Source organism: Pyricularia oryzae, chromosome 7, assembly GCF_000002495.2.
Source record: "Pyricularia oryzae 70-15 chromosome 7, whole genome shotgun sequence".
NCBI lineage: Eukaryota > Fungi > Ascomycota > Sordariomycetes > Magnaporthales > Pyriculariaceae > Pyricularia > Pyricularia oryzae.
The window spans coordinates 2,350,092-2,364,263 of record NC_017854.1 but is presented as its reverse complement, the minus strand read 5'-3'; the positions used below and the strand labels follow the sequence as shown (position 1 = coordinate 2,364,263).

Here is a 14,172-nt window from a genome sequence, read left to right as displayed (position 1 = left end):
AGACCAAGGACAAGAGCACCATCGCGACAAGCCACGCCGCATCGGAGCGAAACCACGGCCTCATCCAAGTCAATAAGGCAGTGGCACACCTAGAAGCAAGTGCTGCGCGGCACCCGGCACAGATTGTATCTACCGGTAAACAACAGTCGAGCCCATAGCAAAAAATACCAGTTGCAAAGAGACTTTATTAAGCAGACAAATGGAACAAATATCGTCAAGAAACAAATATGTCTTGTTTGGGTAGAGTACCAAGGCCAAGACCAAAGAAATCAAATGTTCAGGAAAACTCTTGCAAACAAATGTACGGTTGGTAACAATATCAACCAGAAAACAAAATAAACGGATTTTATCGGTTTGCTGCTCAAATAAAAGCAAGCAAGCCAAGGGGGTATCTCGGTTTTCACGTCTCTCCAACCTGTCATCCCATCTTTGCGTTTCCCCTTCTTCTCCTCTGCCAAATCTTCCCGTCGTGCAGCCGCAATAATCCCTTGTTTCAATTGCGTGACCAAGGACTCGATCCAAGCGGCAACTCGTCCGTTTTCCCGTTTCCCAAGGTTGATCCTGGCTGACGGAATAGCAAAAACGAAGAGATAGTTCATGCCTCATCCATGCGCTGTTGTCTTGACAAAAAAAGAATAAAAACAAAAACAAACAAGGGTTGAAGAGAACAAAAACAACAGCAGCTCGTGATGAGAAGAAATGGGGTAGTAGTCTGGGCAACTGGGCAAGCCAAATAATGGAGAGAATTATTTGTCATAATAAACGTATTCTTCAAACGAAAAAAAAGAAGCCCAAACCTTCCATATCGAATAATCATCGTATGTAGAAACAAACTCCAAGGTAGCAATGCAAAAAAAACTCAAAAAACTAACATGTCAAAGTGATAAAACCAAAAGGAAAACGCCTCGTCATGGTTGCCAGTCTTAGTTGATGTGTTTGAACATGTCATTCCCAAGACTGCTACCATTTTCCAGGCCAACCTTGGCCTCGAGGTCGCTCAGCTCTGGTATCATGGGCGGCGGCGGCCCGCTAGTCTTCCTGGTGCCGACGATGTCCTCGTAGCTCCCCACGGTTGCGCGTTTCGAAGAGGCCGCGTCGGTCGTGCTATCGCCGCTGCTGCCACCTCTTAACCGCCTGAACCAGCCGCTCGATCGCTTCGGCCTCTTGTCGGTAAGAAAGCTCGCCTGGCTCGCCGGCCTCCTGAGGCCCGGGCTTTCTGGCTCTCCAGCCTCGCTCTCAGCATATGACTGGCTGAGCAGATTCCTGCTGAAGAGGCGACGGATGCTGCCGGGACGAGCAGAGTTGGTAGGCGACACAGGCGATATAGGCGACTCGGCGGGACGTTTCGTGCCGGCCTTGCTGGTTGATGTTTGCTGCTGCTCCTGCTTCTGGTCTTCTGTGCCGTTGCTTGTTGCGCAAGTGTCTGGTGTCTCGGCGCGAGCGGCAGCAACAGCAGGCGGGGTCTCTTCAATTGGAGACGGCAGAGGTGGTGGGATGTTGGTGCCGTCAGTCAAAGGAGCAAACTTGAAGTCGAGCGCGGGGAGCTCAAAGCGTTTCGAGGTCGCCGTAGCGCCGTTGGAGTTTGCTATGGACGTCATGATTGGACCCTGAGTTGTTCGTATCGATGGGAGGCCTGGGGATTCCTGTAAATGTACGGTTGGGACGGATATTTTTGCTGAAGGACTGATGTTCAGCTGAAAAGGTAAAGCGATGAACTGAGCCAATCGGCCTTGCGCAGTCGAGGCGAAATTGAGCTGAACTATTTTTTGACACGATAGAGAAACGACGATGTGCTGAAAGGGTTGTGGCAACGGCGCCGTCCACAACGTTAATGCGGTAGCTTGATCTTTGACAGGTGCTGGACAAGGCCAAGACAAGGTCCGTGGTACTGCACAAAGGACTGGCGGGCTCAAGTGATGGACTGGAAGCAGAACAGCGCCTGTCTCACAGACAATCAAGACACACGGGCGGGATGTGGGGTGGTTATGTCTGAGTTAAGAAAAAAAAGGCAATTGACCGGACGTCAGGGCTCTTTCTCGACTCGGGCTAGCACAAGATCGATAGCCACTTTGGAGGCGGGAGCAATGGACAATGGATTTGCCAATCGAATGAAAAGCAGATGCAAAGCAGATGAATTGGGTCCGAGAGCGAGAGGACCCTAAGAATGAAAAGTCCGGGACGGGGTAGGCAGAAAGGAACATCATCCCCAAGTTGTGGCAATGGCAGCCGATTTTGTTTGCTTTTCTTTACCAAGTCCGACCCTGTCGGGTGGCTGGGCTAGTCTCAAGTGGAGGTTGGGTAGTGCCCTGGGGATCCTAGGCCCTTGCGTGCTTGACAAGCTGGGGGGTAGTGGTAGTGGAGCGGCATGTACCCAAGACTTTTCCTGGGGCAGCTTCGAGGAGCTCAAAAGAGAGGTACAAAGTAAACAATGGCGCACGCCAAAGCTAAGCCCAGGGGCAAACCTATTTACGTACATTAGTATGAGGTACATGGCGAGATCAACTGAACAAGTCAAAATGAGACGACGCAAGGCAGCTCAAATGAGATACCATAAAACCAGAGTGAAATGGATCAAATCATTGCAAAATCTGGGTCGCGGATAACGACCCAAGCGAGAGAACGGAGTCGCAGGGGTCGAAAGAAACAAAACAGGGGACGGACCTGTTGAAAAAACAAAAAAACAACGTTACTGCAAGGGTCTCATCCACACCCACTACCACGAGCGGGGAGAGGCCAGGCGACGCAGACAGGAATGGGTAAAATCGCCTCACCCATCACCCTCCTGATTTGGTACTTCGCCAGCTCACATCAATTTGTCTCTGCAGGAGATCGCCCAGGAACCGCAACCAAATTGGACCGGCCAAGTTTACCACTAAAATTTTTTTTTTCTCTGACTGACTATTGGCTCGCTCCAAACCCGGGTTGCCATGGGATTCCTTCCGGATTTTTAGTCTAGTTCAGGCTAGTCTAGTTTGAGATTGCCAGCTTCTTTTTCTTCGTTTGTTTCTTCTTGCGGCCCACAATCCGTCATCATTGCCCGCCCGGAAGGACAAGCTTAGAGGGACTGTAGGATTTTATGGGGTTCAATTTCTTCCGAGATTCTCGTACTTCGTACGTACCGGTAGAGACCCGACCAATCGACGTCCGAGCCGTGAGTGTGTGCTCAAAACAGGAGAGATTCGCTGTACGGGTACAGTGGACCTACCTAGGTTTTCTTGCTAGGCAAGCTAGGTACCTTTCTACTTATTATCCATTTAGCATTTTGTGTTTATTTTTGTAGCGGACGAAACCCAGAAGAAGAGGCAATGCTCCTGCGCTCCAAGATGCCAAGTTCGGCGCGCATTAAAACTAAGACGGCGCGCGCTTTATGCGTCTATTGCGCGTCCCATGGAACAATAAAAAGAGCGGCCCCGTCGACTGCATTTCCGGGCCCAGAATCCCGAAACCAGGAACCTGGATTTGGGTTGGGCCCCCATAGAGATAACCGATGTGCACTGGGAACATTTCGGTAGTTGGAACTCCAATAAACTATTCCGATCATCTCCCTGCCTGCCTTTTCAGATAAGCAGTACAATAGATGCTTAACTGGCACTCTGTTTATTGCGTCAAAATCGCCGAGGCAGATCAATGTGATAGCAATGACATTATTCAATCCATGGAACATATATCGACAATTGCAATCACTATTATTACGTCTGTGCTTTCGGTCTCATTTCGCTCCTTGTCTTTCTGTAGGGGGGGGGGCTTTCTTCACCCCCTGTGTCAATAGTATCGTCTGCTATAATACGTGCCTGGCATGTGGTGAATGACTGTTTCCAGCAATATTGGCCGTGTCGTGCCTTGGTCATGTGGACGCAACAAGCTTTTCGGCTCGATATAAAATAACCACTCCAAGCTTGATTGATTATCCACGCAATAACTTGCTACCGGCAGTCTACTCCTCCGTACGAACGAATAAAGAGGTCGGCTTAGTCGCAAAATAAACGGAAACACAACGAGAAACAGAATAGATATATGGTTTGTGCTGTCACTGTAGACAATTGGGACTGATATAGAACATGGTTAACCGAATATAGCCCCTGTCAACCACCAGTCTCGCAGTGTCTATGCACTGAATAATTGCGAAACCAAACCTCCCCGCTTGCTTGTAATTGAAAAGGTTATCAAAACCCAAATGCCATAAAGAATTGGTTTCATAAGTCGCTCTGATAACCATCTGAAATCTAAACATACCTTGAGGCTCCTGAAGCCTCGAACTTACCGGTGCAAGACGGAATTTGACCCAAGTCCGACGACCTCTAATGCCGCATTTGAACTCGTTACCCTGAGGGTTGCACAAAAAAGTCTGCCGTCTGCCCGCCTTGTCTGTCATGGCATCCTGCCGTCCCTCATTCGTGTTCTTTGACACAAGTGTGCCGAGACTATGATAAGTTCCCAGCTCCCACTTCTGGCCATCTCTAAGTAGGGACGCCGACTCTAGCCATCTGCCTCTTGTCCACATGTCCTCCGAACCGTTTGCGACTGCAAGTGCGTATTTCATTTCGGGGTGGCATACTGTAGCGTCCAGTCTCGGGCCGTCTTTATAGCGGCCGGCTCGTCCTCCTTCCATGCCTTTGCGACATCTGGCGCGAGCGGGTCGTCTGGGTTGGGCGCTCCGAGCAGGGCTTGAATGGAAAGAAGGATCGTTCGGATCTGGAGGGCTGGAGACCAGTTATCTGCAGGAGATCGCTCAACATGTTAGAAGACTTCGAGTTGTGTCTAGCGACTGATCGCTCTATAATCTTGAAGAACCGTACTCTTAAGCACATCCAGACATATACGTCCAAGCTTGTCTACGTTGGGGTGGTAGATCTTGGTCACGAAGCGGATCTTGGGCGGGGTCATCGGGTAGTCGTCAGGGAGGAAGAGGTCGAGTTTGAAGACGCCGCCTGACCAAAAGTCTCTTGTCAGTGATTCTCTGTGTATATGGCAGATTATCTGTGCCCCAAGGGGATTGAGTAAAGGTGCGGAGCATGTTTGATGCGGGTCGGCCCGGCGCGTGCGGCAAATGCTGACCTTCGTATGGTGATTGACTTGGGCCGTGTATCTCGACATCGAAATACCGCAGGTTGTCCTCGTGGGGCACAGCGCTGATTCCGGGCACACTATGAGGCCAAAATGTGAGAATCTAGACTCAGTTGTGATTGGGTTCGTCGCATTATGTCAGGGTTGAGAGGGGTAGAATGTGTAGGCTGGCCGTTGAGCTCATGGGGGGCGACCTAACGTACGGTTCTGCCATCAACCTCTCCGTTTCCTTAACTATCCTCTTCGGCAAAGCCATGGCTGCGATGGTATGGAAACTCTCAGGTTTCGCAATAAGATTCTAAATATTTAAGGCTCGAGAGATGGATTGCGGTAGGCGCATATGCAGCAGATGGCAACGCGGCGGTGTTATCTTATGGAATGTCGTGGTCTAGGGAACTGCAAAGGTGGGGTTGACTGGGGAGTTCGTTTGACAGCGGCGTTGACGACGTAACAATTTGTGGGCCCTCATTGCGGGAGCGCCGGAGAGGAATGGACGAGTTTGATCTGGTGCGATAAGACAAGGGGCGCAAGCTGGCGTAGGACATCCATGTCAGAAAGTGAGGTAGGTACCGTGGGTGCCAAATTCTAGTGTGGAGGTACCTTGGAGACCAGTCGCGCATTCTCGGGCGATGAGTTATTTGGTAAATCTCGTGATCCGTCTCGTGCTGCAACCTTCACGACCAACTTTACATGGGCAGTCATCGATCCATCCACTCATTCAGGCGCTGCCAACACAACATTTGACATCTTTCCACACCAAATTTGCTGTCATCTCTTAAACTGCCAGATCCCCGATGTTATTAATACATTAAAAACTCGATCGCATACTACGCTGCCGGACGAAATCGGTCCGCGGCGTCTTGGCGAATAATGCCCTTTCGCCAGCTCTATCCCGCGCATTCTCCTGCGTGCGGCAAAGATGCCCTCGGCATATGACCAGAAGAAGTCCGACTCGGCCAAGAAGGGCAACACTGTCAAGACTGCCTTTGACAGTGAGAGTTTTGATGCCGACTGGACTATCCACGTCCCGGGCCTTGTGGGCTCGGCGACAATATCTCCTTCGGGTCGCGATGTCGCCCTTGCATCCCCTGAGGGCCTTGCCATCATCGACCTCGATTCGCCCTATAGCCCTCCGCGCCGCCTGAGCAGTCGTGGTCTGCCATGGCTCGTGGTCGATGTTCAATGGTCGCCCTTCGCAGCCCGCGACTACTGGGTTGCATCCACCGCCAACCACCGTTGTCTGGTCTGGAACCTCAATTTTCGCGACGACTCGGCTTCTGGCCCCATCGAACACTCCCTGCAGGGCCACAGCCGTGCCATCACTGACATCAACTTTTCGGCTCACCACCCGGATTTGCTTGTGACGTGCTCCGTCGACGGCTATGTCCATAACTGGGACCTTCGTCGCCCTCAGCAGCCAGCGGAGAGCTTTTGTGACTGGACCGCTGGTGCCACGCAGGTCAAGTTCAGTCGTCAGGATCCGCATATGCTTGCGTCGTCTCACGACCGCCTCCTGCACATTTGGGACGAAAGACGGCCAGTCGAGCCCGTAAAGACCATCATGGCGCACTCGTCCAAGATCTATGGGATCGATTGGAATCGCACCAGAGCGTCTGCTCTTGTGACATGTTCATTGGACAAGAGCATCAAGTTTTGGGACTACAAAAACGAGGGCGACGCCCCAGAACGCGTTATCCGTACCGACTTCCCCGTTTGGCGTGCCAGGCATACGCCATTCGGCTGGGGAGTGCTTGCCATGCCCCAAAATGAGCCTGGTAATCTCCATCTTTTTGACGGTCGATCCCGTGAAGGCGACCCTCAAGACAGCAGAGAAGATCCTGTTTTTGTGTTCAAGGGCCATGGAGACCACAAGGCCAAGGAGTTTCTCTGGAGGAGCCGGGGAGGGGTAGATGATAATGGCATTGACAGTCGAGACTTCCAGCTTGTCTCCTGGGGTGCGGACAAAGAGCTGCGATTGGAGCGCATGGAGGCAGACGTTTTAGAAAAGGTCGGCTACGTCAAAGGTCAGCCTGCCCCCAAGGATCTGGTCCTTACCCGCAAGGGTGCCACCTACAAGACCTTTCGTACCGTGGATGACGGCGTGCATCGTGACAGGTGGAATGGCACCATGACGGACCCCCGCGCAGGTCATACCTCCAACCCCCTCCGGCGCAATGGCATTGCCACCGGTAGCCAAAACGCATACCACAAGCCCGCATCTGCATGGCGGGCGCCATCTATGAAAGCCAAAACTATGGGCAAGGAGTCCAATAGGAGTCTGGCCCAGATAGGATGGATGCGAGGCGTGACGATGAGCAAGCGTAAGACGCAGACTGGAACTTCGAGCAGTAACCGGGACGCTCTATCGCCCACCGATCAAGACTCCATTTTTGGCTCAGTATATCACGATAATGAATGGGGCGAACCTGATACTCTGCAGGACGAGTTCGTTCGCCTCACCAGTCAACTACCCAACGTGAAATGGAACCACATCGACATGGACAATCTCATAATAAATGCTAGCCTTAAAGGACCATGGGGCGTCAGTGGCGACCCGATACATATCAAGGTCAAAGTTGACATACCAAAAAAGTATCCAAAGTCCAAAGCCCCGAGGTTCTTTATCGACAAGAGTTCATTCATGACGGAAGAAACACGTACCAAGATCCAGAATGAACTTTCTCTGCTGGTTGCCCAGTTTGCGCAGCACAAGAAGAATTCTTTAGGGCCCGCATTCGCTTACCTCCTCGGCGAAGTTGATCTTGCCGGAAGCACCAGCTTTTTGAGAGATCTGGGAGACATGGACGACATGGACGACGAAGACGAAGACATGGAGACCACTGGGAGGAATGCCGCAGCCGATGAGGAGAGCTCTAGCGATAGTGAGTCGGACATACCCCCAGGGGGCTCTGCGGCCATGTCGCAGGAGCTTCCTGAACCGACTACTGGGTCTGATGCACCGGCAGCACTCTCTGGAGGATTCAGACAGACAGTCATACCCGTGAAGCGGACCTGTGGGGCCCGCTTTTCTAATGATGGGAAGCTAGCATGCTTCTTCCCGACCAAGGAGGAGAAGGCCAGGGCTTTGTTCCTCGTCAGTACTGACTCTGTGAGGGAACGATCCAAGGGCGAGCCCAGGTTTGCAGGTTTTGGTCGACTTTTGCAAAACTCGCAGTCCCCCACCGGCCGTCGCAATCCCGATGATTCCGCAAGTGACGATGGATCAGGCGGGTCAGATGCGGACGACTCGTCGTCATCTTCTTCCTCTGACTCCGAGTTGGCATCCATGAACCGCATCAGCTTCTGGTACAGGCAAGGCCGTAGCAAATTCCGAAAGTCGTGGAGCGCCAATGAATCCGTACGGTCTAGCGGTGGTGGAACCGGTACTGGCACCGGTACACAAGCCGGGACGATTAGGGGAAGTAGGCGCACCGCTACGGTCAAGGCCAAGAACATTGTGTCTATACATGATATGCGCGACCTTATCCCTTCCAAGCAAGCATATGCCAAGGAATATGCTATCTTTGGTGATGGAGAGGAAGTTTGTGAACACAACGCACAGGTGGCGGAGCGGCATGGAGATAAAGACTTGATGTACATTTGGCGTTACGCTGGTCTCCTCCTGCGCTCCGATATACCCCTTCGGTTGGCAGATGATCAGCAGTTCCCAAGGAAGAATGCAAATTCTTTCCTCGTGATTGCTCGTGACGCCGTCTCTCGATTTGGCGGCACGTCGCCGCCACATGAAGCAGATATGTTTCTTGGCAAGGTCAAATGGGGCCAACATCCCTTGGTACATGACTTTATCAGCGATGTGTTTGCCTACTTCGAGCAACTGGCAGACATCCAAATGCTGGCTATGCTCTCGTGCGTATTCGGTGATTCCTGGGCCAAGGACAGCCTGGCATACGCAGAGTCGCATCTGACACAACCACAAACGCCATTACCAATGAAGGCCCCTTCATTCTCCCTCGAGTACTTTCCCACCAATCCTGAGCTGTGGCATCAACAACAGCTGCAGTCCAATTGGCAGCACCAACATCACCACTTCCGCAGCCAGGCGAGCTCGGCCATTACCACTCCACGCACGTCGCAAACGCCTAACCTCTACTCTTACTCGAATTCGCTAGGGTCCGAGCCTGGGGTCTGGCTTGGAGATCCTGGATCCTATTCGTGCGGAGAGACACCACCGGCTACGACCGTGGGCATCAGGGCTCCCCGCAACCACCATCATTCCGCTGGAGAAGTGGACTATACGCAAAGCCTATCTACATCTCCCAACACGCGTATCGCAGGTTTTCGCAGGTCCAACTCGGCCATCGCAGCAGCCCCAGGCCTGGCCGCAAGCTTGCCCCGCACATTGCATAATATAGTTTCATCATCGCCACCTGATGGCCCTACACGCAAAAGAGTCAGTCCTGCAGAGATTTTGGGCAATCTTGCACCAGCCGTCACGTGGGGTGCGTCGACGGTTTTCGGCGCCGGTGCAGCGGCCCGTCACGCTGATGCGGCAGCTGGGACAGCGGCAGTTGCTGCTGAGCTGAGGGCGGCCGCGGCAGCGGCGAGTGTCGCTGGAACGCGGACACCATCAACTGACGGCATCGATGCGCCGTATACTCATCTCGAATCGATGGTGGCAGTCAGCGTGAGCGTCAAACTCTTCAACGAGAGCAGTTTCGACGACGATGGCTGGATGACAACTCCATTCTTGGAGCCGAAGCTAGGGGCGCTGTACGCTAGCTACCGGCATGCGTATGCCGAGATGTTGCAAGTCTGGGGCCAGCCTCTGGCAAGGCTCGAAATCATGAAGTTCAACATACTCAAGGGTGGCGATCGAAATCCGGACTCCAAGTCAATGTTTGGACAGCACAACGATGACGACGAGGACGGCGGGCATAAGGATCCTCAAAACTCGCCTCATGTGAGGGACACGGGCGCAACAGTCAAGGACGAATACGGTGAAGAGGTCGTGACCGGTACACCATCGCCGACTCTGACTGTTAGCAAACGCAGGCATCTAAAGACACTTATGGGATCGGGTCGCGGTTTAGACGTCACAGGGATCTGCAGAATCCACGAAACAAATCTGGAGCCTCTGCAGACCAGCGGGCGGCCCCTACCCAGCCACTACGGCTCAGAACTTGTCTCTATTGACGGGTCTACGGCCGAGATGACGATAGGCGGCGCCGTGGGCACATGCGAGCGCTGTCAACATAGTCTGCAGTCGCAGCTGCGGTGCGTGTATTGCGCTGAGCCTGTCGCTGCCCTCTACCCGGCATGTCTGGGATGCGGGTGCCCGAGTCACGAGAAGTGCCTGGCTGAGTGGCATGCAGCGGGAGAGCGACTGTGTCCTGCCGGCGACGAATGCGACTGCGGGTCTGAGGCAGATAACGGCAAGATCGAGAGTTGGGCTGCCATTCAGGCGGCGCTGCTATCGGCTCGAAAAGCCGAGAAAGAGAGGCAGGCGGCGGCGACGGCAGCGAGGGGCCGCAAGACAGTCCGTGTCGCAGGTGGGCCCCCGGCGATGCTGAACTTACCTCGGGAGGCCGGCATTGCGGGGTTCATCACGCCGCCCATGGCGTCGCCCAACGCCGCGCGGCCCAGAAGAAAGAGTATGCCGGGCGGGATTGGACTTCACGAGCAAGAGCAGCATACACAAAAGCAGCACCATGCAGGCGATCCTGTGCGGCGGCTTCGCGAAGAGGAGGGTGAAGATGGGGAGGAGGGCATGGATAGGGAAGGCTGGGAGAGCGTAACTCTGCCTCCTGGCGGAAGTGGGTCGGGGTCGGGAGGCACGACTACGCCTGCAGGTTCAAGATTGCCGTCTGCCGCGGCACATCTGAATCGACTGCGGAAGCAAGTGGGAGAGATGACTGGACGACCGTCGATCCTGAGGCAGAGGAGCGGCGGGGTGCTGCAGAAGAAGATGCCCTAAAAGTGACACAGTGGCGGGATATTAAAAATTCTTCTAGGTTGAACGAGCGTAGCATTGTGGTTTATGGTGTTTTTTTGTTTAGGTGTATGTATATCGGATGTAATTTATTGTTGAGAGTACCTAAGCACCCATCTAGGTATTTAAGAACCCCATATAATCGTTATGTAACCCCGATACCAAAGATCAATGCAGTGTTCGGCAGTTGCCGACTTGGCTAAGCTACCAAGTGTAAATTGGCTTCACTTTGTCCTGCAATGGTTTATACACTTAGTGGTACCGGTACGAGTACAGGGCGCCTACTGTGTTACCGTTATTTGTACTTACCTACCAACTCTATGCAGCCACTGACATGGATGACATCACCTATACCCGCTGCTAGGTTGCTTACCCCGCGTTTGATCAATGTCAATATTGGAGGTTGTGCACCCAACGTCTGTCATCCCATCGTTATTCCATAACTTGACAAGGAGAAAGAGAACAGATGAGACGGAGGTTTGAGTAAAAATTTGATTCTAGACTCGAGCAGCCTCTTAAGCTCAACAAATAAATCATAGCAGCAACGGGTGAAAACTCATATCGGGATTAGGTTGTCATCCCCCACTGCGGATTTTGCGACTTATCAATTGGATTCTATTGTATTCCATCTCAAGAGTTTATCTCATTGGTGCCGCGGTTACCGCTACAGGGAAGACCAATTCTCCATTACATTCGGAGAAGAGTCCCATCGGTTCCCCATTCGGTTGCCACCAATGACCCCTCCACAAACTGGAGCTTGGGCGGCAGCAGGAACAGCAGCAGCAGGAGCATCGGCCGCATCGATAAGAAGCGCGCGCCGCCCACTTTCGTCATCGCTTCGTGCTCTGGCCGCCGTTCAACAGCAAAACGATATAACCACCGGCGCTCGTTCGTCAGTATTCACAAAAACAAAAACAAAAACAAAAACAAGCGTTAAACCAATTGGATCCAAAAACATTGTCCAGATTGCCAAAATGTCCACCATGGAAGCCACCGCTGGCCACAGCAAGGCATGCTGCAACGTGCCTCCCGTTGTCGAGTCGGGGTATGAGAAGAAGGGCACTTATGAGGAGGTTGGTGGCTACAAGACATGTACGTATTCTCTGTATCCTTTCTTTCTTTTTTTCCAATCCCTTCACTCTCAGTTTTGTCCAAATTTTGTTCCATTAGACTTTTAGACAGAAAGCTAACGAGACCAAACCAACAAAACAAAGATGTGACTGGCCCCCAGGACGCCACCAAGGGCATCATCGCCATCTATGATATCTTTGGCTACTTTGACCAGACGCTCCAGGGCATGGACATCCTGGCGACGAGCGACGCGTCGCAAAAGTACCGTGTCTTCATGCCCGACTGGTTCAAGGGCAACCCGTGCCCCATCGAGTGGTACCCGCCCAACACGGAGGAGAAGCAGCAAAAAGTTGGCAACTGGTTCAAGGACTGGAACCCGGCCGAGACGGCGGCCAAGGTACCAGACTACGTCAAGGCTGTTCGGGAGAAGAACCCTGGTATCAAGAGCTGGGGTATTATTGGCGTATGTTTATTTTTATTTTTCTCTCTTGTTCTGTCACTACGGACATGATTGCTGATACTCGAGAAACACCCACAAAACAGTTCTGCTGGGGCGGCAAGATCGTCTGCCTGACCACCTCGTCCGACAACAACCCGTTCGCAGCCGGAGCCTCGATCCACCCGGCCATGGTGGACGCCGCCGACGCCAAGAACATCAAGGTGCCCCTAATCGTGCTTGCGTCAAAAGATGAAGCTGCGAAGGACGTCTCGGCGTTCGAGGAGTCGCTGCCATCCTCGGTGCCCAAGCACATCGAGACCTTTGGCGACCAGGTCCACGGCTGGATGGCGGCCAGGGCGGACCTCAAGGATGCCAGGGTCAAGGAGGAGTACACTCGCGGCTACAAGACCGTGATCGAGTTCTTTGGCAAGAACTGGAACTGAGCTTATGGGACTTGCGGGACCGAAGCATCCTGTGGCGTGTAGATTGCCGTGGGAAGATCTCAGAGTAGATTAATAAAATTAAGTAAAATTGACGTTCATTGGTTCAGTGGTCACAGATGAAAGTACGGAATGGGTTTTGGCTCGTCCTCATTACGGCGCTTCACATGTTGGCTCGAGAGGTCATCCTGCGAAGTAGCAACATCAATTGAGAAGTAGAGACGAAGTGTATTGTTAGAGTGGGTTGAGAGGTAAAGTATTTAACTGGAAATATAGAGAAGCGCCATTACAGTCATATTTAAAAACGTCACAGAATCTTTGTGAAGACCGGATTATGTCAATTGAACAAAATCCGCTAGCTCAGCAATCCGACTTGGGTCTCTTTGTTCCCAAAACCGCAAGTTGCAACCAGCAAATTCCAGCTGGGAGTCGAAAACGATTCAGAGAGGACAAAGAAGCAAAAAGTTTAGAAAACCAGGCCTAGGATTCCACTTTCAAGCCCGCTCTTTGTACTTAAAACAACACACAAACTGTGAGAGCCCGGCATACCAAGTGCATCAACCCCTCCCGTCGGTCAGCTATAGCCAGAAAGAAAAGAGGAGCAGACAGTGCAAAGATGGAAAAAGACCCGTTCATCACGCGATCACAACAAACCCTGCCCTGCTCCTCAAGAAGTTCATCTCGCCATGATGCACCGAAGACAGCCCTCGCCACCACCTGCACCGATGAGTTCGAGTACCCACCTGAAGCGACGATGCGCCGGCGCCGCTCCAATGCGCCATCGCCAGAGCCCGAGGAGCAGAAGCACCAACAGATGCAAGAAAGCAGGGTTGGTGGGCGCTCGTGGACGTCTAGGGACCGGCAGTCCCGGTCGCGCATCTCCTTGCGGGACAGGGGCCTTGGGATGGGTCAGATACACCTGAACGAGCCGAGGTGGAGGCTGAGGCAGTCTTGCAATGTCGCGGGCATCCGTTGGCGTAGGACAGTGGGAGTTGAGCCGAGTCGCAGGGCGAGAGGCGCGGGGACGCGCGGGACTGCCACCCCGGTAGGGGTTATTGGTGGTTCTGCGGGAAGGGTGGTGGTTAGTGTGAGGGATCGGGCCGCGGCGGAAATGATTTGGACAATTTTGCAATTGCGGGCTTCGGTTTGGTGCCGGGAGCCTATTGGGACTAGAAACGATTCGACTTTGCACGCTTTGTAGGAGTCGA

The 14,172-nt window shown here is 52.8% G+C and overlaps 5 protein-coding genes across 5 annotated transcripts; 3 read left to right on the top strand and 2 right to left on the bottom strand.

Annotated features, from left to right (window-relative positions):
• Positions 1-106: 106 nt before the first annotated feature.
• On the bottom strand, positions 107-2,402 carry MGG_02567 (uncharacterized protein). Its single transcript, XM_003721188.1, has one exon. It carries the CDS (start codon positions 1,596-1,598, stop codon positions 924-926), a length of 675 nt encoding a protein of 224 aa, XP_003721236.1. The 5' UTR covers positions 1,599-2,402; the 3' UTR covers positions 107-923.
• Positions 2,403-4,536: 2,134 nt separating this feature from the next.
• Positions 4,537-5,320, bottom strand: MGG_02568 (ubiquitin-conjugating enzyme E2 35; the record flags this gene model as incomplete). The annotated part of the gene is made up of 4 exons (XM_003721187.1): positions 4,537-4,715; positions 4,797-4,928; positions 5,056-5,144; positions 5,268-5,320. The coding sequence occupies 4 exons, from the start codon at positions 5,318-5,320 to the stop codon at positions 4,537-4,539; spliced, it is 453 nt and encodes a 150-aa protein (XP_003721235.1).
• Positions 5,321-5,726: 406 nt separating this feature from the next.
• Positions 5,727-11,201, top strand: MGG_02569 (uncharacterized protein). Its single transcript, XM_003721186.1, has one exon. The coding sequence runs from the start codon at positions 5,984-5,986 to the stop codon at positions 10,997-10,999; it is 5,016 nt and encodes a 1,671-aa protein (XP_003721234.1). The 5' UTR covers positions 5,727-5,983; the 3' UTR covers positions 11,000-11,201.
• Positions 11,202-11,427: 226 nt separating this feature from the next.
• Positions 11,428-13,065, top strand: MGG_02570 (dienelactone hydrolase). Its single transcript, XM_003721185.1, has 3 exons — positions 11,428-12,106; positions 12,229-12,548; positions 12,629-13,065. Exons 1-3 carry the CDS (start codon positions 11,749-11,751, stop codon positions 12,965-12,967), a joined length of 1,017 nt encoding a protein of 338 aa, XP_003721233.1. The 5' UTR covers positions 11,428-11,748; the 3' UTR covers positions 12,968-13,065.
• A 501-nt stretch (positions 13,066-13,566) lies between these two features.
• Positions 13,567-14,165, top strand: MGG_18028 (uncharacterized protein; the record flags this gene model as incomplete). Its single annotated transcript, XM_003721184.1, has 1 exon — positions 13,567-14,165. The coding sequence occupies exon 1, from the start codon at positions 13,581-13,583 to the stop codon at positions 14,163-14,165; it is 585 nt and encodes a 194-aa protein (XP_003721232.1). The 5' UTR covers positions 13,567-13,580.
• Positions 14,166-14,172: the final 7 nt, after the last annotated feature.

Bases quoted from the DNA above. Each gene is read 5' to 3' on its own strand.
- MGG_02570 (XM_003721185.1), top strand. From the start codon at position 11,749: ATGACCCCTCCACAAACTGGAGCTTGGGCGGCAGCAGGAACAGCAGCA. The intron at 12,107-12,228 runs GTACGTATTCTC...AACAAAACAAAG, and splicing joins GGTTGGTGGCTACAAGACAT to ATGTGACTGGCCCCCAGGAC. The intron at 12,549-12,628 runs GTATGTTTATTT...CCCACAAAACAG, and splicing joins AGAGCTGGGGTATTATTGGC to TTCTGCTGGGGCGGCAAGAT.
- MGG_02569 (XM_003721186.1), top strand. From the start codon at position 5,984: ATGCCCTCGGCATATGACCAGAAGAAGTCCGACTCGGCCAAGAAGGGC.
- MGG_02567 (XM_003721188.1), bottom strand. From the start codon at position 1,598: ATGACGTCCATAGCAAACTCCAACGGCGCTACGGCGACCTCGAAACGC.